We start from the raw sequence: 12,823 nt of genomic DNA, 5'->3' as shown, positions 1-12,823 counted from the left end.
TTTAGTTCCCTTTATGACAAAGTAGTTTTGTGTCATTTTGGGTCCTACCCTCTTGTGGCTGGGTTTCTGGGCACTCAGGCCCTTGATAATAGAGGTTATCATAATTAACCAGTTGGACTTGTTGAGGCAGATCAAGTTTGTACCCACAAAAAGAGCTGGTGGCTTCAGTGTGACAACAGAAAAATAGAACTTAATTGTGAATTGGCACCTCAAAGTAACTGCTTGCATTTGGAGTAGTGCAGAACTTCTAAAATCTCTGAAAATGAGGTGGTTTTGGAAGTTTCAAGAGAACCAAAGGCCTTACATTTTGTTCTGAGATTTATGCAGGTAGCTACCTGTGACCTTCACCAGCTGACCCTTTTGACACAAATATTCTGTATCATTTTCTGGAGGGGGGAAAAATTACTGAAAATAGGGTGAACCTTCACATACTGTCCTTGTCCTGAAATTACTGTTGCTGAGTAAATCTTGAATCTCAGAATTGTGAGTCTTGCAAGTGCCCCTGTGAAAAAGAGGGGGTGTTGTGGTATTTTCTTCTTGCCTCCCCTCTCTGAGCATGTCTGGAAGTGGTCAGAATAAAGCAGTTTGTTTCCTCCCTACGATTTTTTTGGTAGTAAAACTCACTTCCAGGATTTTATTTTAATCCTTTAGATCGGGGTTTAAAGTCGGTCTGAAGGTCTTACTGCTCAAGTTGATAGTCTCCCAAGCTCAGCAGTCTTGTGTCATCACTGTCCATGGGCTCATCATTATGCACTGATGCAGTTTCTAATTTGGATGGACTCATCTGGGCTAAAAGAAGGGTTATTATTTTGAAGTCAGAGTACAAGTTGATGTAATTTTCTTTGTCAGCTGCTGGCTATAGAGATGGGTGCTCTTTCCCCTTCAAAGAATAAAGTTGGTTTTTTCCCCTTCAGGTTCAGTTTACTTTTGGAATGAAACAGCTGAAATTTGGAAACAGGAGTTGGCAGGAGGGATTTGGCTTTGGCTTGCAGGGTATTTATTGACACAGGTGTATCCTGTTGATAGCAATGTTTAACAGTGTTCTACAGGTGATTTGCTGTGTGATTGGGAGCTTGATTTTTCTGTAACCATATAGTTTAGTGGCTTTTGATTTGCTCATAACAGACATGCACAACTTGGAAATGACTTGTGTTTCTGATGTGTGCTTCAAGAAGATCAGTCAGGGTTTCACATTGCAATTAGCCTTGGTTGTAGTCACCAAAGGAGTCAAAAGTACTGAAATGAGCTTTGTTAGGGTGTTTTAGACTGCTTTTACACAAGGAATAAACACTTGGCTCATATGTTTGTTTTGATTATTTTTTAAAGCCCCAGATATTAAAAAAATAAAGGACATAACTTAAAAATGTAACATGTTGGGGTTTGGTGTCTATGTCCCCAGAAATGATGTGGATAAGAACAGTGTCACCTATTGCCCACCTCCTCCCCCCCCCCAGCTCTTCCAGCAACAGCATTTTCAGATCTCTGTGAAACAAGCTCAGAAATTGTCAGCTGTTCGTGTTGGGTTAGTGGCAAAGATTATAGAAAGATTCTCATTATTGAGACAACTTTATTTCTCAATCCTGCTGTGCTCTGCAATATATTAAGGCTTGAACTCTCCTGGATGTCACCACGAGTTGTGCTGCCATCAGGTTAAATCATTCATCTGCTGCTAATTCCCAGGGGGTGCCAGGGCATTCCTTATAAATTAGGAAGCTGTTCTTTCAGCCTGGTGGGGAGGCTAATACCATTGTTAGCAAGCTGCTGGGAGAGGTGTCTTCTGATGTGATAATAAGAGTGTGCAAAACTGATTTGCATACAGACTTCTTTTTCCATGCAGCATATTCTGAGCCCTGTTGATAGGGGCTCTATTATTAGTCCTGATATCAGCCATAGTGGGGAGTTTCCCAAGCTTTGCTGGAGAATAGAGGAGGAATTGCTTTTGTGTAGCTAATAGGAAGTATGGTGGAGGTTCAGCTTTTCAATTAAATAAGTAAAATAAATGGATCTTCGAGCTGTCTTGCAATATACCTCTCTTCTTTGCATCATCTAAGGCTTATCTTGGGGAGTTAAGTTACAGCAGCTTGGTAGGAAGACACAGTTTCTAAATACAAGTTTGAAAACTCTTCTCACTGTCTGTGGTGCAGTTTTCTGTAGTGTTTTTTTAAGAATTAAACATTTTTATACCAAGAGGTGGATTTGTCACCTGCTTTTTTTCTTTATGTGAAAAGTAGGTTTCTGAGCTCTCAGCTTCAGTGTTCTGGCTTGCCTGCTCTGCCTCTTTATAAGGCAGCAAAAATGGTTGAGGAGCATCAAAACTTCCTTGAAGTTTTAAATATGCTTTGGTGATGTCCAAGTCGACCATATTTTTTTAAGTCTTTATCAGCAAAATTAGTCTTTAAGAAATACAAATGCATGATCATTTTCCTTGAGGCATTTGTATCTCTAAGCCATTATTTCTTACCATAAAATCATAATGATAGTAATAAAGTGGATCTTTATATTCAAAATGACTTTGTAAAAGCACTTAGTTATTGTCTTTTATGTGGCAATAGATGGCATTTAACATTTGCTGTGACCACAGAGTATAATTAGAGTGAATTTAATGTACAGACAAGAACTGAAGCAGTTTTCATTTATTATTCTATCACTCGCTTTATTACTGGCATCCTCACTTGTCAATGGGTTGACAGTGTGTCATCAGCATTTTGGTCTTGAGCTTTGTCCTTTCCTTCTGGAAAAGGCCTCTGAAAAGTGATGTTTGGAGCTGTAGCAACCCACACCTTCCCAAGTTCCTTCCAGGTGCTGTCTCCACCTCATTATGCGCCTTAAGTGCATCCTCCTGACACTGGTTTGGTTTTTCTTCAGATCCAATCTGTCCTGTTTGGTAACCTGGGGCTTGTGTTAAGCAATTGCCCAGTGGGTCAGCAAAGATCTGTTTTCTGGTGGAGCCAGGCTATAAATGGATCTCAAAGGCAGGATTGATAAGTTGGGGGATGCTGAGGGCATGATTTGCTGAGTTGGTGTTACTTGTGTGAATGGTCTGGGTGCTGAGCAGTGAGCTTTGCCTTTCCTTTCTGCTCCTGGTGCGTGGCAGTTGCCACAGTTGCTCCTCAGCCTGTCTCAGTTCTCAGCCTTGCTGGAAAACAAACAGGCTTCCTGTGTAGCATAACGGCTTTTTGGTTCCAAAAACAGTGGTTTAAATTTGGGCTTATTTCCACCTCACTCTGCCTGGAAAGGTGGGGTTGTACCTTCTCTGCGTCCTTTCAGCCCCAGTGGCAGGTTGAAGAAGTGTCTCTTGGATCAGGTAAGAATTTGGAAATAAGGCACCACTCAGCCAATTTATTCTCTGTCATCCTCTGCTTGGCAAGCCTAAAAGCACCAGGAACTTTAGAGCTGACTCCCACATGTCTGCCTGGGGCTTATGGCAGGGCCACGACCTCCAGAAAAATGTCAGGGAGATGTGTTACCTCTGAACGTTTGCACTGTTAATGCAGCTTTAGCAGTGGAGCCTTTTTGCTGGGTGACTTGTTTAATAATAAATGTTGATTATTTCATTGATCTGGGGGTGTGTTTATTGGATTTTGGATGTTCTGATCAGCCCACCTCTTAGTATGGTTTTTATCTTCTGATTCCAGGTACTTGAAGACATTGAGTACCTGAAGTTTGACAAGGGGCCGTGGCTGGAGCAGGATGATGTTTCTTTCCATCAGTTGAGACTTTAGTAAGTATAACTTCCAGTAACTGAACACTGCTTAGCATCAGATCTCGAAGAGAATGGTTAAAACCTGGAGTTTATGAAGCTGTGTTTATATTTGCACTGTGACTTGTTTTTTTTGTCCAAGTGAGCAGTGGTAGCAGGCTTTTGTAATACTGGTGTGTGGCATTTTGCTGCTGCTGCTAATTGAGGAGAGACTCCAGACAAATAGATCCTAGAACCATAGAATCATTAAGGTTGGAAGGGACCTTAAAGATCATCAAGCTCCAACCTCCCTGCCATGAGCAGAGAACCCACCACTAGACCAGGCTGCACAAACCTCATCCAACCTGGCCTTGAACACCTCCAGGGATGGGGCATCAACAGCCTCCCTGGGCAACCATTCCAGTTCCTCACCACGCTTAGAGTGAAGAATTTCTTCCTCATATCTAACCTAAATGTCCCCTCTCAGTTCCCCTTCTCAGATCCCTTTCCCGTAATGAAGCACAAGAACTCACCAGGCATTTCCAAAGTGCTGTGGTCCTTAGGAAGGTGTTTTCTGTGAGCACTTGTGTTCCTGGATGATCACAAAAGAGCATTTCATTTTAAAGCCAGCATTGGTGCAGTTGGCTTGGTGATTTCTCTGCTGCCCTGGCAGCATGGCATCCTGAAACAAAGCTTGTTGACAGAGCAACCTTGTAGCAAGTTATAGATCTGGTGCTGTTTAGATTGGCTTTGTTTAGAGTGTTTTTTTGTCTAAAAGTAGACTAATTTCTTATGCTATCTGCTTTTAAATATCTTCCCAGTCAAGAAGCTGGCTGAACAGAGTGTAGGGGACAAAAGGGAATCAGGCACACTTGGGTGATTGCTCAATAAGTTCATTTTTCCTTCTTTCCTCTGACTCCCAGTAAATACTTGTAAAGAGAAGTTTTAATCCTAATTCATGAGGTGTTGCAGTTCTATGGTTCACTCTTCACAGTAACAACAGGGATTATAAATTACAGCACTTCAAGAGTTGTTTTGGGTATTTTTTTGGTTAAGGATCCTAGTCTGTCTAGTTGGATGTGAAGAGGTCAGACTCGGATCGTAGCAAGTGTCTTTCTGCAATAGAATCCAATTTGGTAATTTTGATCCTATAATGATTTCTGGCAAGTTCTCCATGGTTCTCTGTCTCCCAGTTCAGCTGTGGAGTGCTACTGGTGGGGCTGACTGTGTCCCCCGAGCAGTGCTGAAAAGAGAGGAAGCCCTCCAAACTCCAAAATGTGTTGAACAAAACCACAGACATGTTTGTAAAAAAGTGAGATCAGACCAACACTTTGACCCCTGTGATACAGGTTTACTTTTCTGTGCTGTTTCTTCAAGTGCCTCCTAAAAGTAGAGGTAATGTTCCTTTTCTGTGGCCCTTCTGTCAAGGGGTAAAGACAGATTGCAGGAGAGTGGTGTTGGGTGGTGTTTTAAGAGAAACAAGTCATGATTTGGGTGTCCTTTTAAGTATCTGAGAAGAGGTTTCTTTGAGTAGTGATTAAAGGATTGCATCTGGTTGCTTAGATCCTGCAATGCTATCAAAATTGGTTTTCCTTTGAAAAAGGAAAATGCAGTTTGAGTTGCTTGTTTTCCTATAGCTTCACACTAGTATGGGTGTTAAGAAAGGATTGTTAATTGCAGAGTGTAGGAGGGAGTTAAAGGAAAGCATGTAATTAAAGAGCAGTGTATAAAGATACAGTATGAAAATTCTGTTTCACAGCTGTAGAAGGGAGTGAATGGCATTGTTAAGCACTTGGCTGTTGATTGAACCCTGGGGGGAGAGCGTGAGGGTCTCCTGTGCAAGGCTCTTGTCATTGTAGATCATACGAAATTATTTCTTCTCTTGGCAGCGTGTGGCTGTTTTAAGATCTTGCAGTGCAACCAACAGCCAAGTTAAATATTCTTCTGGTTGGAGGTTTGGTGCTTCCCCCAGCCTTCAGAATAGTGCTGCTGACAGCATTTGGATTCAGACATCTGCTGGATGTGCTCTCTGCTTGCTTGGGAATCCTGGAAAGGTGCTGGGCTATTGGGGCATTGATCCAACATGTGACAACAGATCCTGTGCCAGTTTTGTGCTCGTGCCTTGCTCAGCCAAGTGAAGAAATCGTGGGCAACATGCTGGGCAGAATGGGAAGAGCACCTTTAGGCCATCTTCTAAAAATGTGTAGGTTTGGACATAATCTTTGTAAACTCCAGAAGTGCAGGGCAGACATGAGTCTCCTCCTGTCCCTGCCTGCATGTCAGGCCCAGACAGTGGACAAGGTGTAAGGACTGAGCAGGCACTGCAGGGGGTCTGCTGCATCTCCTCAGCATTGGAATTGCATCCCTGAGCATCAGATGCCAAACTCGGGTGCTAGTTCATGAACATTAAAGCAGGTGTTTTTTTCTTCTGGAGGAGGTTTTGTAGCCTGCTCCTGCTGGGCTGCTTGTTCCATCGGCTGGCCCATGCTGCCCTCTCGCGGGTGTTTCTGCAGGGCTGCAGCAGGTATTTGGTTTTCCACCTGCAGTTGCTTCCTCTGCTGACCTCCGAGCAATGCAGCCCCCTCATCCTGATGTGGGCTGTTTCAGGCAGGGCATTGCAGTCCTAATCCTGCAGGTACAGGGGTCTGACACACAGAAACCCCAGCGGAGCCCCTGATTGCTTTGGGAATGCAAATAAGTAAGCTAATAAAACCAGTGGGCCCACACCCATATAAAATCAGTTGCATAATGATACCTTTTATCTCCCTGCCTTGCCCTCAAGTGCTCTCCCCTTTGCTCTAATAGAGAGTAGTGTGGTTGTGGGACTGAGGCATGTCTTGGCAAAAGGTTAAAAATGTATATATTTGTGTGTGTGTAAGCTGGAGGGATCTCCCAGAGGATGTTCTCCACGTCTTCACTTCCAGGTGCTGTGTCCAACAGAAACCACCCTGGCCTTTTGAAATGTCTCAAGGAGTTCCTGTGTTGCCACTGCACCCTCTGCAGCACCTTTCTCTGTGCTCGGGAAACAAGCACGTGGTCTCTTAGAAAAGAATGTTTTGGAATGGAGGGCTGTATTTGGTGTAGCACTGTCCATGTTCCTTTATCAGCTGGAGAGGGAAGCTTGCTGCCTTGGACTTGTTTCATCAGACAAGTCCACAGTTCAATCTGTTACATCCCTGGAGGAATCCTTTGGAATTTGCTGCAGCAGAACATACTTTGTAAGGGCCAATTTTCAGCTTTTGTAAGCCACCACTAACTTAATTTAAAAAAAAAAAAAAAAAAGAGAGGTGTTGGCACTTGTTTTATCTTTATGAAAAGAGGATCCATTTCCAAATGGAAACAGTCCAGCATAAAATAGTCTGCCATGCTCATCTGTTCAGTTTTGGTCATTAATAACTCCTAGAGTGCCACAAACCTTCTGTAGTAAATTCTCCAGTGTTGTGTTTGGCGGGACATCAGACATGTATCCTGGGGTTGTTACTGAAGGACCTGGTATATGCAGTAACTAGTCATTTCTAAGTTTTCTTAACATTTGTTTAGCTTCTTGGAACTATTGCTAACCCCAGAGCTTGGCTCCTGTTTCCTCTCTCTACATTTTGCTCCAGTGAAGTGAAATATTGCAAGGAGGGAGCCTAGGAATGAATGAGGGAAGGGCAACCCTTCAGCACAGCTTGACAGAGCAATGTGGCACGCTTAGCTAAGGGAAGCAGTGTCCATCTTGGGTTGTCTGCCTTGTCTGATTTCACACAGCAGGACTAGAAGTCCTTGCAAGAGGTGTATTGGGCTTGGTTTTGAAACTGATATGGAGACTCCAAAGTATTCATGGTAAAGCTTCTGGCACTATTAAAAACTACCTCCTTCAGCACCTTACTGCTCTCTTGCTTCAATTGAAGCAGTTCTTTGTAATTGCCTCTTTGCAGAGGCCTCTTATAGATTTGAAGAGCTGTTGTTGCACCTTCTCACCTTCTCTTGCACACCTGCTTTTCTTGGAAAGCTCTTTTTTTCTTTCGTGGTGTTCATGGTGTTTATTGCTCACTAAGGGAGCAGCTGTGGTTTGGTTCATCGTGGGCATGGCATTCTGCTTGTTCTGCCTAACCAAACGGTGGAGTTGGAGTTCCTTTGCCAGAAGGAGGTCTGTGTGCCATTGCCCTGCCTTTGCCAAGTTCTGGAGAAAATGGGCAGGGCACATGAGAGAAACACAGCCTGCACTTGTCCTTTGTGCCTGCTGAACGAGTGCAGAGGCAGAGGAGGTCAGTATGGTTGGAGTTGGATGCAGGAACTGTCTCTTCTGCCCAGCTGTGTGTGTCCATGGCATGAGTCAGAAGCATTTCTCCTTTCCCCTGCTCTCACAAGTGTATCACACACTCATGGGCTCACACACACGTGTTGTACCCTACCCATGGGAGGTAGGGAAGCCAACTTCAGCAGGGGCTGAGGAGCCCTGGCCAAGGTAGTGAGGGTGTGAAGAGCAGACGAACCAATGGCAGCCACTCACCCAGTCACACTTGAAACACAATCACCAGTCTGTGAGAAGCAGGTTTCAAGGTGTGTGAGAAAATAATGTTTTCCAGTTGGATCCAACTGCTCTTTCTCAAGTTACTTTCATGCCTAAGTGCAGAATTTAATTTGATATGTTTGTGTTGCTCTAAGCCTCTTAGGCCAGTGAATGCTTTTAGGTAGGAAGTGTGGTTTTCATTGTCACTTCAGTTCTTGTGACTGTGCCAACATCAGTTGAGAAGTCATGGTTCAGGCTATGAAAACTGGGTTGTTTTTTTGGTTGACTGGTTGTTTTGGTGGTGTTTTTTTTGCCAGCAGTCTGCTTTCCTTACCCTACCCTGCAACTTCAGCAAATACATTCATAAGACTTTCTGATGTTCATTGTTGGAGGAGATTTGGGCACTTTGTTTTATACATAGCTGAGGAGAAAAAAAACAACACAAAGTTACAGGTGTGTCATCAGTTCCCTGCAGGTTCCCTGGAAAATTTGTGTATCCTTCTTGTAAGCTGCCTGTTAGGGAAACAGGACTTTCCTCCTCTGGAAAGAGGCAGGAATGTGCCAGTCTTGTTTCCTCAGTACCTGCTCATGCATGTCTTGCTGGACAAAGCAGATGTGAAGTAGGTGCTTTTGCAGAAGAGTTGAGCTACCCATTGTTGTAAATGTACTTAGGAGTGTGATTCCTGTGCAGCCATAGGAAGAACCCTGGTTAGTAGGATTATTGGTGGTTACAATGATGGTGAGCTAAAATCTAATGCTCCTACAGACCTAGGACTATGCAGTCACTTAGGTGCTCTCAGCTGAGTCTGAAATGTCACATAATCTTATGGGCAGGTTAAGCAGTCTCTGGGAAGCTAAGAGTGATGAAAGCTGCTTCAAGAAAATAATAAATAGTGATAATGTTGTGCTGGTGACAAAAGAGAAAACTAAGGAAACATAAAAGATGCTTTTAAATGCTTCCTGTTGAGCAGTGAATTAGTTCTGGCAAGTGAACGTGGTTTTGTGGTTAAAGACGTCGTTGTGCCAGGTATCTTTGTGTGGTGCTTTTAGTATTCAGAGTTATTTCTTTCAGTACAGAGTAGAGCTGAAGCTGGAGAAGCCATCTTTGGTAGCATGAGGTTTACGTTTTTTGTTGGGCAGTGGTTGTGAGAGCAAAGAAGTTTGAAGAACAGCAGATTTTTTTCATCTTGGCCCCTAACTAAAATGAGTTGTGCCTGGGAATTGTCCTCTACAGTTGCCATTTGGCTGAGATTCATTAAGAAATAGGTTAACTATGGACTATTTGACTACTAGACTCTGTGTCTGTGTGTCAAGTTACACTTTATATATACCTGGACAAATTTTATCTGCTTTCTGCTGCGGACTTGTAAAGTCCAGAACATCTGTTGCCACTTAGCAGAGAGCGGGCTCTCCCATTTCTGTGGGAAGAAGGGATGGAGATATTTATTCACTGGTAGATGAGGGGATCTTCCCTGGCCTCTGCTGTTAAGCCATAGCTTAGCAGGGTCTTTAAACATTGCCTGCATGTGGTCCTGTTCAAATAAAAATTCTTAGCTTGCTGTCCCTGCTCCCTGCACACTGGAAATGCAGATTAAAGCTCATGGTGTCTGTACAGATTACAGGTGTGGAATGAAGAGCTGGTACCTGAAGGGCTGCTTTCTGCTGGAATCTGTTTGTTTTGGTTCCCAGTTAATTAGCAGTGAGTATTAGAGCTGATTCCTTCTCAGAACCCCAAGAGAGGAGACTTAAGTGGTGCAAAGGTGCTCGTCCTGAAGTATGCTGGGATTCAGAAATAAAACCAGTTGCATCATCAGATCACTGTTTTGGGCAAGCTCTTCATTCCAGCTCAGTTATTCCAAGCTGTCCTGGAGTGGGAAGGCTGGGAGTGGCCTACAGGAGGGCTGGTGCTGGCATATAAAGAGAAGAGCTCTTGCTTTGTTGGTGAGGAGGCACAGGAGGGCTTGTTTTCCCGCCTTCCAGGATGCAAAATACACATTTAATCCATGTGAAGATAGAAAATGCAGTATTTTGTAGGAAGCATCTTTGGTGTTTATCCTGAACTTTAATTAGGCACCTTCTGTCATCTCCAGTTTCTACCAGATTATTGTATTTCCTTACGAATTTGTCTGTAGTAGGATAATTTGCAGTGTCCATGTTAGCAGACTAGTATAATAGTTGAAACTGCTCAATGCTGTCAGGTAAAGTCCCAAAACTTGTGATAAAAGGCAAAAAATAAATTCCTTTAAAAATTATTAACTTTGCCTAGGCATCTGCTTTATGTGTATGTAACTATGTGTAAAGAAGTGCAATTCACTGGAAAAAAAACCACAGTTTGCAGAGTTTCAAGTGTTAAATTTGGTCCCTGTCCACTGCAAATGGATGTATTTTTCCCCAAATACGTACAGGTGGCACTGTTGGTTTGTGTATAACACCAGCATGCAGAAGGTGGCTTTCTAGCAGTTTCTCAGATGTTTTAGATTTGGGGTACTAGTAAATGCTGGTGCTGTGCAGAGCATGGATTTTGGGTGGATCCTGGTACCTGTTGTTACAGCTGCAGGCTTCCCCCAGGTCCTCCCATGCAGGATGTCAGAGGCTCTGCCTGCTTCCAAACCCTATGATGGCCTCAGTTCTTTCAGGCTGGGAGTTGAAGGAAGAGCACCACCTTATTTAAATCCTTGTGAGGGTTCATTTGTGAAAACTACTTGAACAGGAGGCAGTTAAATGGCTTAGCAAAATAGTGGGTGAGATTCAATGAAACCACTGGGTTTATCTTGCTAATAGAGGGAAGCAAAAAGCTCTTGGAGGTCCCTGATGGAGAAGTCTCCCCAGAGTGACAGAGCATATCCAGGGAGGAGAAACCTGGGGGAGGGAATGGAGAAGCAGAGGGAAGTTGGAGCAGGAACAAGCTGTAGGTAAGGGTGGGGATGGGTGGGGGGCAGTGGGGGAAGTGCAGTAGCTGTGTGAGGAAGAGGGCTCTGTATTCATTATAACCAGAAAACAGCCAAAACCTGTGGAAGTGTTAATTAACAGAACAGCAGTTCTTTAATATTTGGTCAAACTCAGAATTGATGTCTAAGTCTTTGGAGCAGGATGTGGCCTAACTGCTCCTTTTCCTGTTTTTCCCTCCCGCCTTTCCCCTCAGCGTGCAGGAGAAGGATGGAGTGCTGGATGCTCAGGCCATCCCTCGCTACATCCCAGAAATCACCATCGGAGGCACAGAATATGACAAAATCTTCTACGAGTATCGATCGGTGAGTGATGCTGGAGGGGGGAGCAGCTGTGGGATATCCAGGCAGCCATCCCTGTCGAGGTTGCTGTGCTGTTCATGACTGTCCTGGGCACAGCCTGGCTGTCAATCTCATCTACAGAGATTCACATTTCTAAGAGTAAGTTCTGCGTTATGCCCAGATCCCCACCTTTTTTGAAGCCTTGCTTGCCCACCAGGGGAATAACAAAGCCAATGGTTTTCTTCCTAAGCTGATTTTCTTTCTTGATCTCTAGATGCAGACTAAAGGATAAGTGGGTTTCACTGGGTTTTGTCTCTCCTGTTCTGATTAGTATCTAACCCCTGAAATCTAAAATAATCCTTTGAGCCAAACAAGAACATTGGAAACCCGTGGTGACTTCTGTAAACAGGGTGGCTGCTTATAAAATACGGAGGGAGAGGGTGTTTTTTTGGAGTAGGCCGAGAAGGTACAAATGTTACATTGCCTCTCAAAACGGGTGTTGCTTTAAATAGTGTTTCTGCACGCCGGCACACATCCAAAGCCTGTTGTGGCCCAGCACTCTCTTACACCTCATGCAGGCTCCCACACAATGTTTTTAATTAGCTGCTTGCCTTTCTGATTCTGGAGGCAACGGCTTCCAGTTGACTTTGCCCCATCACTTACTGTGACTTGGCTGGCATGGGGTCCTCTCGCGTCGTGCCGGGTTTTCCTAAGGCCCAGATATCGCAAATGCTCTTTGGAGAAGTCGTGGGACTGGTGACAATTAATACTGGTGAGACAAACTGAAGTTGCAGGTGATGGTGTCTTTTCAAGCTGAGTTGTAATCTTCTCTGCCACTGTGTCTGTTTTTTAAAGCTATCGCTGAGGACAAAGTAAGGAAGATCTATATAAATTGTTGTAAGCCATGATTTGTGCCATCAAAACGCTCTTTTTCTGTTTCTGTCTCCCACTGAAGTGAAAATTTAAGATGCAGGTTTGTGGACTTGGTTGGAAACTCTGGGCTACCAATGTGTTTTCTTGTGGAATAGTCAGTTCACAAGTCCCAGTGAATATTCAACATAATTTGTGCCTCCTCAGCTAACTGTGCTGTGGAGAGACTCCTGCCTTCACACCCTTCTGCCTCACTTCAGTGGTAGCTTTTCTGGCTTGTAAAAGGGATTAAAGGTGAAAGCACCAGAAAGCATCTTGATACTCCTTGAGGTTGCCTGATGGGTTTGAAAACCCAGGTCTGAGAATCTTTGAGAAGATCTGAGGAGTTGCTAGCAGAATTTTGTGCTTCTTGCTATCACATTTTTAAGTCCAAAACTTGAAGCTCAGATTAAGGATTTTTGGAGCCCTTCATTCCAAGAGATGTCTGTGCTTGTGCAGCACACACTTCAGCAGGATCTGCTGCATGCCTTGTTGCCAGCATGCAGCATCCAT

General features: G+C 43.9%; 1 protein-coding gene across 1 annotated transcript in view; it reads left to right on the top strand.

The window, feature by feature from the left end:
- Window positions 1–12,823, top strand: part of NDUFA10 (NADH:ubiquinone oxidoreductase subunit A10) — a 37,793-nt gene that overhangs the window by 12,156 nt on the left and 12,814 nt on the right. The window contains exons 8-9 of the mRNA XM_051623850.1: window positions 3,636–3,721; window positions 11,317–11,425. Coding sequence (XP_051479810.1) covers window positions 3,636–3,721; window positions 11,317–11,425 — 195 coding nt within the window. The remainder of the gene's footprint in view (window positions 1–3,635; window positions 3,722–11,316; window positions 11,426–12,823) is intronic.

This window comes from Apus apus, chromosome 6 (assembly GCF_020740795.1).
Source record: "Apus apus isolate bApuApu2 chromosome 6, bApuApu2.pri.cur, whole genome shotgun sequence".
In the NCBI taxonomy this organism is placed as follows: domain Eukaryota; kingdom Metazoa; phylum Chordata; class Aves; order Apodiformes; family Apodidae; genus Apus; species Apus apus.
Note: the sequence above shows the minus strand (reverse complement) of the source record. Positions and strands in the feature narration are given on the sequence as shown.